The 14,653-nt window shown below is 31.5% G+C and overlaps 1 protein-coding gene across 2 annotated transcripts; it reads left to right on the top strand.

Annotated features, from left to right (window-relative positions):
• Nucleotides 1-3,239: 3,239 nt before the first annotated feature.
• LOC114178780 (zinc finger CCCH domain-containing protein 6-like) lies at nucleotides 3,240-10,602 on the top strand. Of its 2 annotated transcripts, XM_028064871.1 has the most exons (5): nucleotides 3,240-3,685; nucleotides 7,200-7,353; nucleotides 8,298-8,507; nucleotides 8,653-8,777; nucleotides 8,864-10,602. In XM_028064871.1, the coding sequence occupies exons 3-5, from the start codon at nucleotides 8,376-8,378 to the stop codon at nucleotides 10,164-10,166; spliced, it is 1,560 nt and encodes a 519-aa protein (XP_027920672.1). In that variant the 5' UTR covers nucleotides 3,240-3,685; nucleotides 7,200-7,353; nucleotides 8,298-8,375; the 3' UTR covers nucleotides 10,167-10,602. The 2 variants fall into 2 exon arrangements, with proteins under 2 accessions (XP_027920672.1, XP_027920670.1); XM_028064869.1 differs by lacking the exon at nucleotides 7,200-7,353 and having other exon boundaries at nucleotides 3,241-3,685.
• Nucleotides 10,603-14,653: the final 4,051 nt, after the last annotated feature.

The raw sequence follows: 14,653 nt of genomic DNA, 5'->3' as shown, positions 1-14,653 counted from the left end.
AATTTAAGCCCACAAGGTAAATGCTTCTTAAAGTGAAGAATATTACAAGGTCTTTTACACTCCCATTGTTATAACATATTAGATGATTGGTCTCGACACATTAGACGATTGCTATAAGACATCGTAAGCACGTAATTTTGTTTCTTCTTTTGTATATGTTTGTTTTTAATGTATATTTTTTCTTCTACATCTTTTATGTGAACCTTTTTTTTATATCATTGAAAAACATGACAATTGAGGAATTTAAAATCAAATCATTTGATTTTGCAAAATTGTGTAACAATATCTTCATATTTGACGCCTAAGAAAGAATCTTCTAGTAAAGTCTTTAATGCAATTTTTTGAGTACTGCTTTCTTCATTTTTATTATAGAAATAACTTAAAAATATACATAGACATATGCAATATATTATAATCAAATATACATCAAACAAATTAATATTTTTAGTTTGTTTCCATATAAAATGGATGTTGATACTCAAAGCTCTTATTAAAACTTTGATCTTTATCTTATATCTTGATATCAAATAAAGCTTGCTTTATAATGATTTAATGTTATTTTCTCCAATGTTCAAAAACATTTTTGCTAAAGGAAACTTTTTAAAGAAATAATGTCGATATATGTAAATATCACAAATTAAACATAATATAATTGTATAAAATGATTTGCTTCCTTAATTAATTTTAGAGAAATTGAATGATTAATTACAGAATAAACTATATATTAACATTAATTTACCTTTATATTTTACTATATTATCATTACAACTTCAAATATATTTATTTAACATCGAAAAGCAAATATTAGACAATAGACAAGGTCTAATAGTCGTTTAGTCCTTTAATAATCCTTAATAACACTTTTGACTTAAAGACTTTCATGTGTAGGAGTAAAACATGTTAAATGAAAAATATTATTGACTTTCATTACTTAATAGTGTGGCCTGTTATTAATGTTAAAGAATATAGAATACATCACCTCTTCCAAACTCATTTTTTCCTTGCAGATTATCTATCCTCTCACATGTCCATTCAACTCCTACGTCTTACACAAAAATAAAACTTACTTTCAAATTTGCAACTAAAGCATATATATTAACAATTTTTTCTTCCTTAAATTGAAATGCTTCATATGCATTATTTTCAAAATATAACTTTAGTCAATTGTCTTTAATTTAGTTATTTGTTATATACTTATACACAGATCTTGTTTTAAAAAGAATTAATTTGGTCGCTATTTTTGTTGAGTTATTTTAATGTTATCTTTGTTTTTTTTGTTCAATTAGATCCCAATTTTCATTAATTTTGTTTAATATAGTCATTTTTACTAACATCGTCTAAATATTTAATAGTACATTGTACAATGTGGTCCATTAGTATGACGTGGCATTCAAACTTTTTCATTTCTTTATCATAAGCTCACTTTCATGCATCATCATCTTTTTCATGTCCATCATCATCACCTTCCTCACCTCCCTTATTACTTCCATCATCGAAACCCCATCCACCTCCACAATTTCCATACACAAATTGTTAAGAAATAAACTTTAAGCCTAACTTAATCTAAGAAATCAACTTATAAGATGAGGTTTACACCCACTTATATTCTATGAAATTGTCTTATCTCTAGTCGATATAGAACTTCCAATACCCCCTCACGTTGAGGTATATACATATCGTGCACGAGAGTAAACATTAAAGGATGGTCCAATAGTGGCCCGATAGCGGGTGGAACAATAAGCCCAACAAACAACAATTTTGCAAGGATAAGCTGTAATACCATATTAATAAGTGAACTTTAAGCTTAACTTAATCATACCAAATCGTCTTGTGAGGTGAAGTTTACACCCATTATAAACTATAAAATTGTCTTATCTCTAGATGATGTGAGACTTTTAACACAAATTTTATTTTTTGTGTTACTCCCTAGTTTTAACAGGTTTGGGACTGTACATTTAAGGCGAAGGAGAAAAGTTGGGGAAAATGGAGAAATGCCCTAAAGCACAGGGAATGTGCAAATTCTGCTTAGGAGAAAGCAACATTAACACCAAATTTTGCTTTTTTAAATCCATAATCACAACATTCTATTCAATCATAATGATTGGAAAATGGAAGGTGTGTCCTTGATTGGAAGTGGTTGGAAGAGGAGGTGGAAGGTGTGCCCCTAATGTTAATGGAATGTGTGTTTCTCTCAAAGTTTGCACCTGATTTAGGGTTCTAAGTGTGTCCACACTTCTCTATTTAATCTCTAAATCACTCACTTTCCTCACTAAAGTGTCTATAGTGCACTGATCGGTAGCGGAGAAGAAATGGAGGAGAAGATGAATGGTTGGGTAGAAAGGATGGAAGCGAATGTGTGATTAAGAAAAAAATGGGTGATTGAGGAAAAAAAAGAAGAGAAAGTCTGCGTGGAGGTGGAAAGGAAGAAGATAATGGAGGTGAATAGGATTCTAAGGGAGGAGATGATGAAAGATTTAACAATAGAGGTGAGGAAGACAATGATGATGGAGGTAAGAAAGATGATGATGCATGAAGATGAGTGTGTAATGAACATATAAAAGAGGTGGAATGCAACTTCATAATAATGACCAAATTGTATATGGTACTGTTAACAATTTAAACCTATAAAAAATGACTGAATTAAATGAAATTAATGAAAATTAAACCTAATGAAAAAAAAAACTAGGACCATATTGAAAAATTCAAAAAAAAAAATCACATTATTATTTAAGTTTTTAAAAACTTCTTAACGAGTATCTGTTAAGAAAAAATCACGCACAAACAAATTATATACTATTTTTATTTAAAGAAACACGATTATAACTTGTTAACTCTTTCGAGAAAATTTATCCTAAAAAAGTAGTATCCTATTGCCTTCAGGCTTAACCTTAATCGTGAGGTAAACATATATATTATATCAAAAGTACAAAATAAAGCTATATTATTATAAATAAAGAAATAAAAACTATGTGAACAAGAAAAGTATACAAAGCTATATATTATATTATTATTTATTATTATATAAACCAAGAGAGATTGTTAGGGTTCCAGGAGAGACGTAAAGTAATTCATCTTCTTTATCTAAGATTATCTACTCTAATCACATACGTCGGTTTCAAAAGCAAATGTTTAATTTATACATTTATTTATATATTTATATTAAAAAAAACTAAAAAAGCAGAGTTAAAAAGCGCATTGGTCGCATCCGGTTGGCACCGCGGTTTTGTTTGAAATCGAAGTGGAAACGAATTGGGCCCAACCCAACCCACGCAACCACACACACTACTCGAAGGTATCCTTTCGTCAGTGTTGCATCTATGCGCTGTCACTACCAACACAAGCCACCATCTCCCTCTCCCTAGATTTTCCTAATCTCACGCCCCGTTCACCCTCACCCTCATCGTCAAACTCTATATAAGGATAACCACCATCCCCGAAAGGCCACTCTTTCCTTTTAGGGTTTTCCTTTTTCAAATCTCTCCCCCTCTTTCTTCTCTCTCCGCTCCGAGTGATTTGTTATAGAGAGGCGACGCGGTCCTTCGTTAATGATTTTGATTTTTCTTTTCTCATATTAACCCATCTCTTATGCACCTGAGTGTGTTTTAACTTTGATTCTGGATTTAATATGAAGCGCGCAAGGAAATCTAACCGGGTTTCGTGGGCCACTGGAGGGAACCTGTGTCAGGTATATACATTTGACGATCTTTTATCCAAGATTTTCTGTTTTAGCCAAATCTTTTGTTAGTGATTTGTTGTCAGTTTATTCAAATCCTTCACTTTTGCTGTAGCTGTGTGCGATGTCGTGCATAAGCCCTATTTGGTTTGAGTTTTGTGGTTCACTTTTGTTTTCTGCGATGATTCCTGACATTTTATGCACAGGCTGTTATCCAAGAAACAGGGGTCACTGCAGTCAATAATAATAATAATAATTGAATATTACTTATTATTAAATTATTAAAATAATAATTATAATTATAATCATAATCTTAATAACAATAAGGAAAATATTGATCTTAACAATAATAGATAAATATATAATAATGATACCAAGAAGAGGAAGATAATGAAAAAGAAAGTTTCATGGAATAAATTACAATCTAGGTAATTTGTTCAAAATTTTGGTTAAAAAATGCGTTTATACGCAAACAGTTGTTGATTTAAAATTGAAAATAATAAGAAGAAATGCAATAAGGAAGATTACTCTTTGAGATCTTCCCTGGAAAAGTTTAAAATCTTTAAAAATCTCATTAATTTGAATGGATGATGAATGCTTAATAATGCTTGTTTACAGAAAATACGAAAAAAACAAAAAAAAAAAAATACTGAGAGAAAACCTAAATGGTAAAATTTTCAATCTAGATATTAACATGTTTAAAGTTAAATGTGTGCGTACTTTAATGGTGCGTCACTACAGAAAATTTGGAAATTATCATGAGAAGAAATTAAGTAAAGAATAAGGAAGAACACTCTTCGATAACCTAACTGGAAAAAATTACAATTTAAATAATACGTTTTAAAAAAATCATTATTACAAGTGTATAAGTCCATTAATAGTGCTACATTACAGAAAATTGAAAATGATTAACAAAATTTCGGCTAAACCTTTCAATCTAAAGTAAGCTATAAATCTTAATTACTGATACTTGTGAATATAAGAAAGTATTGTTTCAAAAGAAAACTTTGAAAGTTGAATAAGTCAGTCCTCCGAAACTGTTGGTGAAGATGATGATGGCACTATAAAGAGTTTATGTGTTGCAGTTAATGAAACTTGCAGAAGTGGGTGACATAACCCTAAACTTCGAAATGTTTTTAAATATTAAAATCTATGAAGTTTCCTTTGTCCTTTATTTGATAACCTTGGGTCTAGTACTTCTCTTTCGTTGGTAAATAAGAACTTGTTTGGTTTGACAAAAGATTTTTCACTTTCATATTTTGTTTGTGTAAATAGTTAGAAAATGACCGTCTTGTTTATTGTGGCCTATACGTTGTTTAACACAAGGAGAAGACTTGTATATTGTTTTATTATAGAAATATTTGACAATAGAAACAAAGTAAAACTAATGTGATATACATTTGTATTGTGGTACAAGAAGTAAAATATTTTCTCAAAGTAAACAATTCCTTGAACTTTGTTAATTCAAAATTTGCATGGATGTATACAACTAATATTTTTTGTACTGGTAGCCATATCTTAAGATTTCATTGAAGTTTGTTGCAATTTATTCATGACAAATGTTAATCTTTGAATGCAATTGGAAGCAGTTGATTTCCCCAAAATTGTTACTCTAAAGATACAAAAAAGTTATATTAATTTATATAATGTCTAATCCTTAAACCTGAAAAGCACTCAAGATTTAAGACAAATTCATCAGTACTTTAAAAGCCATAGCTTAAGGACATAGTTCAACAGTCAAATAATAACTGATAACAATACCTTAATAACATTAATAAGCACAATGAAACAGAACAACTAGCCTTGAGAAGTGCTCTGAAACAGAGCTGAGAAATGGTGTTAAATAGAGGTGCAATAATGTAAGAGCACACAGCAAATGTGCAAAAGCTTGTGTGTTGCTTCGGCTGGCTGCTGCACCATTCAATGCTGTTAATATAGTGGCACTATTTGCTGCTTTCAACTATGCACGAATTTGAAACAGTGGTAGATGTGTGCATGTTGTCTTTGCCCCTGATTCAAATACATAAACATAATGGCTACATTTGTACAGCCTAGACCACATCATCGTTCTCATTGTCATCATGCTCTGATACTCATATGTTGCACAGCATCAGCGAGTTGTCATTTCCTCTGTCGATCTCTGTTGTTGCCCCTGCGACCATACTGTTGGCACTACCCATGTCCAGCAGTTCATGGAGAACAAAGTGGCATATGATGTGCTTTGGTGTTTCAGCCCTCTTTATTGCTAGCAAAACAGGAGAGGAGGAAGGTCTAGTAGAAAATGTTCTCCACCCTTCCTTGACCCACTTTTTCTTAAACGATTAACTTAATCAGAAAGTATAGCATTTTTTGTAGAACCTAGAGTCTATTTAGTTTGAGAAAACCTTTTATTTTATTTCTGTTTTCACTTAATTTATTGTAATTTGGCCGAATATTGAACCACGAATTTGATGTTGTATTACTAGAAATAGAAACAGATGCAATTTTGTCATGGTCACAAACCAAAACAATGTCCAACTAATGCTAATTTCAGAAGCCTTATCACGAACATTACACCCGTCTTGTGTATGATTTGTCCCAACAAAATTGAGCAACAATGATAAGAATAGTGTCCAAACTATATACCAAAGTGTTTTAGTGGTGTCCTTATGGTTTGAAAGATTTGGTAGGATACCTCATAGGAAGGTAAGTATACTAATCTTGATTTTTTTTTTTTACGCAATGTATGTTTAACCTTTTTTTTTGTGTAGTTTCTTTGTTCTATCCTTATGTTAGCTTTGTCAAAATGTTGAAGCTAGTGTTAGGATGTGTTTGGATTTCAGTTAGAAGAATTAAGTTTGGTTGAATGAAATTGAAAAATATCAGTTAGAAGAATTAAGTTTGGTTGAATGAAATTGAAAAATCTCATTCAACTGAAAAACTTAATGATTTTGTTTTGAAAGCGACCCACATTTGGAGCTCAATGAAATAGAACAAAAATTTGCCAAGCATCAGTCTTTCAATGCAAAGTAAACTTGGGTTTGAGTTCCCAGACTGAAAACCAAACACAACACTTAGTGTTGTAACACCCAGTTCTGATTGTTTCAAATAGATGGAGTGAGAATAGGTAGTATTATTGGTCCAAGCCACTTATTAGGTTTAACATGTGAATGAACCGATGTAAATTGGTAATTTTACAGTTTAAACAGAGAAACAATGGGGGTGGCCTGTGATTCAGGTTGGTCACATATTTTTAATGCTGACATGATGTTGAATGGTAAAGTCAAACTTTAAGGTTTGTTAAAAGGGATCAAAGCCAGGTTCCCTCTCTGAACAACATGAATTTTACCAGTTACCACTTGACCAATGCATTTATTTTGTTATTGGTTCATGTAGTTCAACTATTAACCCTCTGATTCAATTAGTAACCCATTGATAATCGATCTGTGTTTTAAAACATTGGTTAGTGTCATTTGCTTCATATATTTGAACGGCAAATTTTTTGATAGTGGTCCTTTGACTAAAAGTGGTGTGGTTTTGTGAGCAGCTGGTGGGGGGTAGTGGCTGTATTTGTGGCTGATTAGGTGTTGATGGTGGAGTTTTTTCAATGTTCCAAGGTTGAGGAATTGGGTGATTTGGGGACGACAGATGAAAATTTATGTAAGAGTGCAACAAGTTTGGTTTAATGGAAATCATTTTTGGTGGGTCCCATGTAAATAATCCTTTTCATTTCTATTTTCCTTTGCTTTCCATTTTTTTCATAAACAAAGTGTAGGAGTGTGATTCACTTGCAGCTGTAAAATGGCATTTTGTCTTTGGTTGGAAATCCTACTATAGTCTAATTATCCGAAGATATAATGTGATTCATGTAACCAATCTCACTTAGTAGAATAAGGCTTTTGTTATTACTTCGTAGTTGTTAATCATGCACAATTGTGAAGATGAGGAGTAAGTTTGATTTGGTTTGGTTTATATTTGGTTTATTTCAATATTGGAATTGACAGAATTTGGTTTGGTTTAGATTTGGTTGATTTCAACATTGGAGTTGAAAGACTTTGGTTATTTTATTATTTGCTTCTAGTTTTTGCCTTTTGCATTGAATAGGATTAGATTGGATATTTCTGTTTTAGTACTGGTTTTATTGAATGCTTTTCCGCTAAAATAATATGATTATCTTAATGTGTCCTAGCCTTGAAATATTGTTCTCATCACAGTATTTTAATCAATTATCAGATAGAAGTGAGATAAATATTACTGGAATTTGGCTTATGGTTTTGATTAATGATCTAAAAGCGAAACTTTTCAGGAAACGGTAACAGTTGATTGATTAGAGTCTCTTTTCATTTTGATCTCTCAGGAACTAACTGCTTACCTAATGGTTGCAACAGCTGATATTATTCTTTGTTTTTTGTGCTTTGGATGGGACTGTAGTTCTAATAATGTATTCTCTTTAAACTGTAGGATGTTGTTATTGGTGAATTTCTTATCGTATGATTTCTCGATGTAGGCTCTAACATATCAGTATTCTTGTGATTGCGTATTTATACACTGTTTCTTTAATTATGTAGTGATACTACTTCATGTCAACCTAGGTATGATGAATACCACCTTCTCTTTTGTAACACTAATACTTGTGACCTAACAGGTGAAATTGTTTTTGTCGGACGATTCCCCCTCAAAAGTAGGCCAACATTCGCAAGATCATCTTCAAGTAAAGACATCTATGCTAAATTCAAATTCCACTATTAATGATCCTAACGATTTACCCCCTGGGTTTGAAAGCAGTCATTTCCTAAAACAAACAAGGGTTGATTTCTCCTGCATTTCCCAGATAAAATGGGAATGTCCTCTGCCGGTAATTATGTCACATGTTATTTAGAATCTCCTTTCGCATGTGACTAACCTTATTGAATATTTGTTGTTTTCTTAACCATTATCTCCAACCGGTTTGTTATCATTCTTCTACTACTATATCAGTTTCTGTATATTTCTTTTTACAGTTTGTTGTCAATCCTGATTGGCGAGTTGTAGCGGGTGAAGAAAGTAGGGAGAAAGAAAATCAGAAAGCGAGAGAAAATAGGGTGCTTGAAGCTGTTTATCCCCGTCTTTCAGCCATTCCTCCGAGGTAAAATGTCTCACCTTAGTGTAGAAAGTCTTGTGATACCTTTTTTTTCCTGTCACTAATATTGTGAGTTGCGAATGGGTGTTTAGCCCTTCTGTCTCTTTGGACGTAGAAGAGGAAGACTATGATGATGACTTTACTCCCCTCATCCCTATCATTCCAATTGAAGATGAAGAATCTGTGGATATTTTTCCTGAAGAGGCAGTAGCTGGGAACCCTTTCCCCAATGTGCAGCCGAATAACTCTCTGCAATATATATCTGCTGAAACTTCTATTCGTTCACCCTCAAACGCCTTTTATACTGATTCCTCGGATCCCTGTACAGGGATCCCCTTGGGTGGGGTATCTTTCGGTATGGAAGCTGATTTGGCAGCTTCGGTTGTTGCAACCATTATGAGGAGCTCTGAGCAGGGATCCCCGATTGATATGGATTTACTGGTTAAAATATTTAATGATCCAAAAATGCTCGACAAGTTGATTAATGAACATTCTGCAGCAACCACCACAAGTGCTTACACAAGTACTGGGGATTCCACTCCTGGTGTTAAGCCTGCCGCCACTCCAGTTATGTTGTCTACGTCTACTGATGTGAAAGCTTCTGGGGCTACACCTACAAGTGGAGTGGGTTCATTGCCTTTTGGTCTGAAAACTGCATATCCATCAGTTTCAGTATTGAGTCCTACACCTGACAAGCCAGCCACTCTGCCAGTGCCTGCAGCTCCATCAGTCTCACCGTTCTCTCCGGCTCATGATAATCCAGTTACTGCACCAGTTCCATTGTCTAGGCCTTTATCTGGTAAGCCAGGAATACCCTCAGTTTCATTGCTCACAACTACACATGCATCTCATATACCCAGGTCTGTTAGCAAACAAATTCACCATGTGTCAAGTGGTATTTCCCCTACATTAAATACTCAGCCTCAGCAAGATTCAGCTCTGGCATCTGGGCCAAAGCGAGCCGCTGCAATGGCCGGTGAATTAAGCACTGGTCCAGTGCCATCTCTTACCAGGAATCTGCATGCTGTTGTTAATCCGGTGCAATCCCCTGCTAGTACATTGCCTTATAAACTAAGCACAGGTTCATCAGCATTTGCTGTAAAGGATGCCAACTACTATAAAAACCTCATCAGGCAACATGGGGCAGATAAGCAAGATATGCAGGACTCACACATAGGTATTCGTCATAGTAATCTCCAAGATTTGAAACCGGTACATAACTTTAAACAAGGAGAAGTGAAACACAAAATCCAGAAACCATGCATATATTTTAAAAGCTCAAAAGGGTGCCGAAATGGTTCCAATTGCCCCTATCAGCATGATGTTTCAGCTCAGTGGGGAGCTGGTAACATCCTAGGGGCACAGAGTGCAAAAAGATTGAAATTGGGACCATAGTTTTAGGGAAGAACAAAATCTTAAGCGGCATATTTTAACGGTAAAAATTAAAAGGCTTCTTTTGTTTCACCGTAAAGAACATGCACATACAGAGAGGGGAAGAGAGTAAAAAGTGGGACATTGGTTTGATTAGCTTACCAAGTTTTCTGGGAGTGTTTTGGTGGCCATTTTACTTAAATTTTGGGCCTGCAGAACTTTCATACAATTAGGGTGGAGGGTTTTATGGTTCTTTGATGGGGTTTTATTGACGAAATTAGTGTTTTGGTCAAAATGGTATTTTCGTTTTTGCAGGTTGGAGAGAATTGTTCAGTCTCAGTCAAGTGGTGGCCATCCGTGGAGTTCTTTGGCGGATGGCGCCAAGCCAGAAATAATTATTTCACTCCATAATAAGAAATCATGAAATACAATAAAATAATACCAAGATTTTAACTATAAATAAATCAAATAATATAATAACCGAATAATCAAGCTTATGCATGAGTAATATGATCAATGCTAATGCTTTTGATTCAATGACCATATTAAGTTTGGGCTAAACTAATCCGTGGTTTAAATATGTCGGTTTTAGACTCATTTCTAATTTCTAATTACTTTAACTGTTTGCATACAAATAATAAATAATAATTACCTAACCTGTCTTATCTATGCAAATAATGCATAATACAAAATTGTTGGCTCGGATGACTTTGCATGGAAATGCTTCTTGCAGACATCTGATGTTTTATACTAGGATCTTTACAAGAAACTTTTGATAGGTTTTAAATCATAATTACATAAATCAAAATGAATTCTCTAGGATTATAAGATGTCAAGTAGAAAAAGTCAAACACAGCACACATATTAGGGATTAAGGAAAATTATTTGTTGAGAATTTCTTTTTGACAAATTTGATAATTTTTTATAAATAAAATTAAATAGATTAATTTTTTTTTATTTTTTAATAAAAATAAAGTAATGAGGCAATATTTCTTTTATAAAAAAAAATAGTTTGTCAAATTTTATTAAAGTTGTGTTTGTCAAAATATCGTTTTCTATATATTAAATCTACTTGTCTGTTGCAATAAGTTGACCGGGTCATAAAAGTAAAAGGGTTATGGATTAGAATTCTTCGTCTAAAAAAAAAGTTAATGTTATTACTAATCAATTGTAGATAAAAAAAAATTGTTTTATTAAATATCTTTTGCAAGCACATCCAATTAATAAAATTTCACTTTATTTACTCACGATTTTTTCATGGAAAGATTAGATATAGATATTTCATTAACTTAAAAAGATATCTAAAAGAATACATTTTTAAAATTATATTTCCGAAGGTTTAAAACAAATTTAAAGGTATACTGGAAATTTAAAAAAACTTAAATTAAAGAAAGATCTATAGATATTTCCTCAATCACAGAAAATACAGTTGGTTAGAATTATCGTGATTCATTTTAGAAAGATCTATAACTTTATAGACATAACTGAGAATTAATTAATCATTTATGAAATTAATTAGAAAAAATTGATAACCGCATAAATGGTGATGTACAATTGCCTAGAAATAAATATTTCGTAAAATATTAACATCAGAACTGAATTAGAATGTTAAATATATTTAAATGTGTATTTGGTTCAGCGTCCAAATACGTACAGATTCTGTGATAAAAAATTAATTCTAATCAATTTGTCATTTTGAAAACGAAATGAAAGAATAACAATTCAAAGAATTTAATAAATATTTTAAGAATATAGCGTACTTTCTAGAAATATTCCTTAATTTGAATAAATTGTTCTTGTTTCATTTTAGTTAAGGTTAGATAACTAAATTTTTTGGTGCAAAGCTCCACTACAAATAAGTGAGTTGGACAGTGATAAAGAACTTACATCCTAAAACTTTTGGATGATTTAGAGAGTAAAACTTAAGATAAATCATAAGTTTTTTGTATTTAATTTTGTATTTTTAGATTATATTTAGATTAAAGGATTATTTTTTTAGTTTTTCTTAATTTGTATTTATAATGCCTTCTCAGACTAATTATTAGTTTAGTGTATTCTTATTATCTGTGAGTAATGCAATATATTTTTAATTTATATTAGTTTTAATTCTGGTTTAAAGTTTTAATAGGTATTTTGGTTGGGTTAGGTGCATTGTTGACTTAAATTATCACTACAAGAAAGTCATGTCGTTGGGAGTCTAATACATAGGTAATTCGACGTTCATATACATCTTACTCAAAATAAATACTAACGATTCTCGCGCTTTTTTTTTTTTTTTCATTCCGCGTATACATCTTACCCGCAATAAATAATGATAATTTTCGCGCTATTTTCTCCCTTTGCCCTTGTTTCAAGTTCCATTTTTGTTTTTTTCTTTTATGAACTCAACCCTCTTTCTTTTCTTTTTAAAATAACTCAAACCCACCCATTGACCCATCTTTTGGCAATATATTAGGAGTGTTAAAATTTTAGTTGAATTATTCTTGATCCATTTTTTGGTCTAAAAATATCATGTTGGTCATCTAGTATTTTTTAGTTTTAATTTAGTCTCAATTTTATAAAAATTAATACAAGTTTATCTTTTTGATTAAATTTCTTGAAGCAGAACATGAATTTTCATCAATATTGATACTACGATTATGTCAATTAACCAACAAAGCAAACCATTCACAACTTTAATTTTGATGAAAATTCTTGATTTGATTTAATAAATTTAACGAAAAAAGACAAAATTATATAATTTTTTAAAATTCAGACTAAATTAAAATAAAGAAAAAAACTAGATGACCAACTTAATATTTTTGAATGGATATAAGAACCAACAAAGTAATCCTAAAGTTTTTATATAAATTAGTCAAAACATTGTATTTGCTTTATGTATGATAATAAAAAATAATAAAATTACAATTATTATTATTATAATTATAAAATTAGATATAAATAATTTTTAATTTTAGTATAATTAATTTTTATTTATAATGGTTCAATTTTAAAAAATAAAAAATGATTAAAATAAACAAATAATCATTTAAGAAATAATATTAATAAAATAATCATTTTTATTTTTTTTCTTATATACAAATATAAATGTGTAAAAATTTATTAAAATATTAAATATATAAAATATATAAAATATTAAATTTGAAACAAATTATTTAAAATCATATATTAAATTATATAAATGTAAAAAGTAAAATAAAATTGGGGCCATGTCCCCTTAGTCCAAACGACGTTCCCTTACTGAACCCACTAATTCTCAAACCTTCTCTCATTTTCATTCCCCTCTAACCCATTCTCATTCCAAACCCTCTCATTTCATGACAGTCACTTAGACCCAACTTATGTTGAAGATTCAAGGTATTTTTATTTTTCATGTTGTTCACTGCTTCAGTGTAAGTTTAATAAAACAAAAAAATTATGATTTAGGGTTTTTATTTTTGTTTAGAAACTTTGATAGAAAACACCAATGTTAACCACATGTGATAAGATGATACCCATTTTCTGCATTTGAATTTTAACAAACCATTAGGAGTCAAACTCTTCTCGTTTCTTCCAGCAATGCTTGATAGCCTGTGTAAACATGGTGAGGTAGATGCAGCAAATGAGCTTCTTCTTGAAATGTCTGAAGAGGGCCTTCAACCAAATGTCTGCACATATAATGCACTAATCAATGGTCTTATTTTCTTGTATTTTTGACGGAGAACAGTAATCAGTGGTGATTTACTTTCTACTTTATGCAAGGGATGAAAGTCTAAATTCCTTTAATCTTACTGAAATTTCTATCAAAGTTTGATTTAACTTATAAGAGAAGACCTCAACGAAGAGAGTTTAGTAAATTGTTACTGAATAGTTGCCTATAAGCAGATTAGTAGCCATCAGTTAGCATATAGTGAAAGAGGGAGAAGAGAACTCGGGAGATTGTTATGAAGAAAATGTGATAAATAGCCATGAAATGGCCAAATGTGATAAACTACTAGAAGGAAATAAACTACAGAGCAAGGAAATGAAAAATAATGCTATGGCTGTGTTTATTGAATTATAAAGAACCTCCTTAGTGGCATATCTCATTCGTTAAAGGTTTCAATCTTGTGCATCAGTGTTAATAATGCTCAGTACCTCAAATGATAACTATCTGAGAATTGCTGATATTTATTCTTTCCTAGCACACCTCTTTATTGAGACAAATTATTTTTCTACCAAACTACTCTCTGGACCTGATCCTGTGAGAAATAGTATCCTGAATTTTCTACACAAGTGTATCTGAATTAGTCCCCACTACTTTGTGGTATTCTTTTCTTCTTTGAATGTTTTCCCTTTTGTGTTCGTTTTCATGGGAGCACAGATACATTTGTATATCCATATGGTTTGCTGGTTACTTTTTCTATCTTATTCCTGTACTGTGATTATTTTTCTTTTAGCATTCTCCCTAGAAAATTCTCAATTGACAAATGTCAAGGTAAAGGCAAGTATTTTGACAATTTCAGTTTCTTCCATCATATGTTGCATTATAC

The sequence above is a fragment of the Vigna unguiculata genome, chromosome 3, assembly GCF_004118075.2.
Source record: "Vigna unguiculata cultivar IT97K-499-35 chromosome 3, ASM411807v1, whole genome shotgun sequence".
In the NCBI taxonomy this organism is placed as follows: Eukaryota; Viridiplantae; Streptophyta; class Magnoliopsida; order Fabales; family Fabaceae; genus Vigna; species Vigna unguiculata.
The sequence above is the reverse complement of the archived record's forward strand: the minus strand, read 5'-3'. Positions and strand labels throughout refer to the sequence as shown.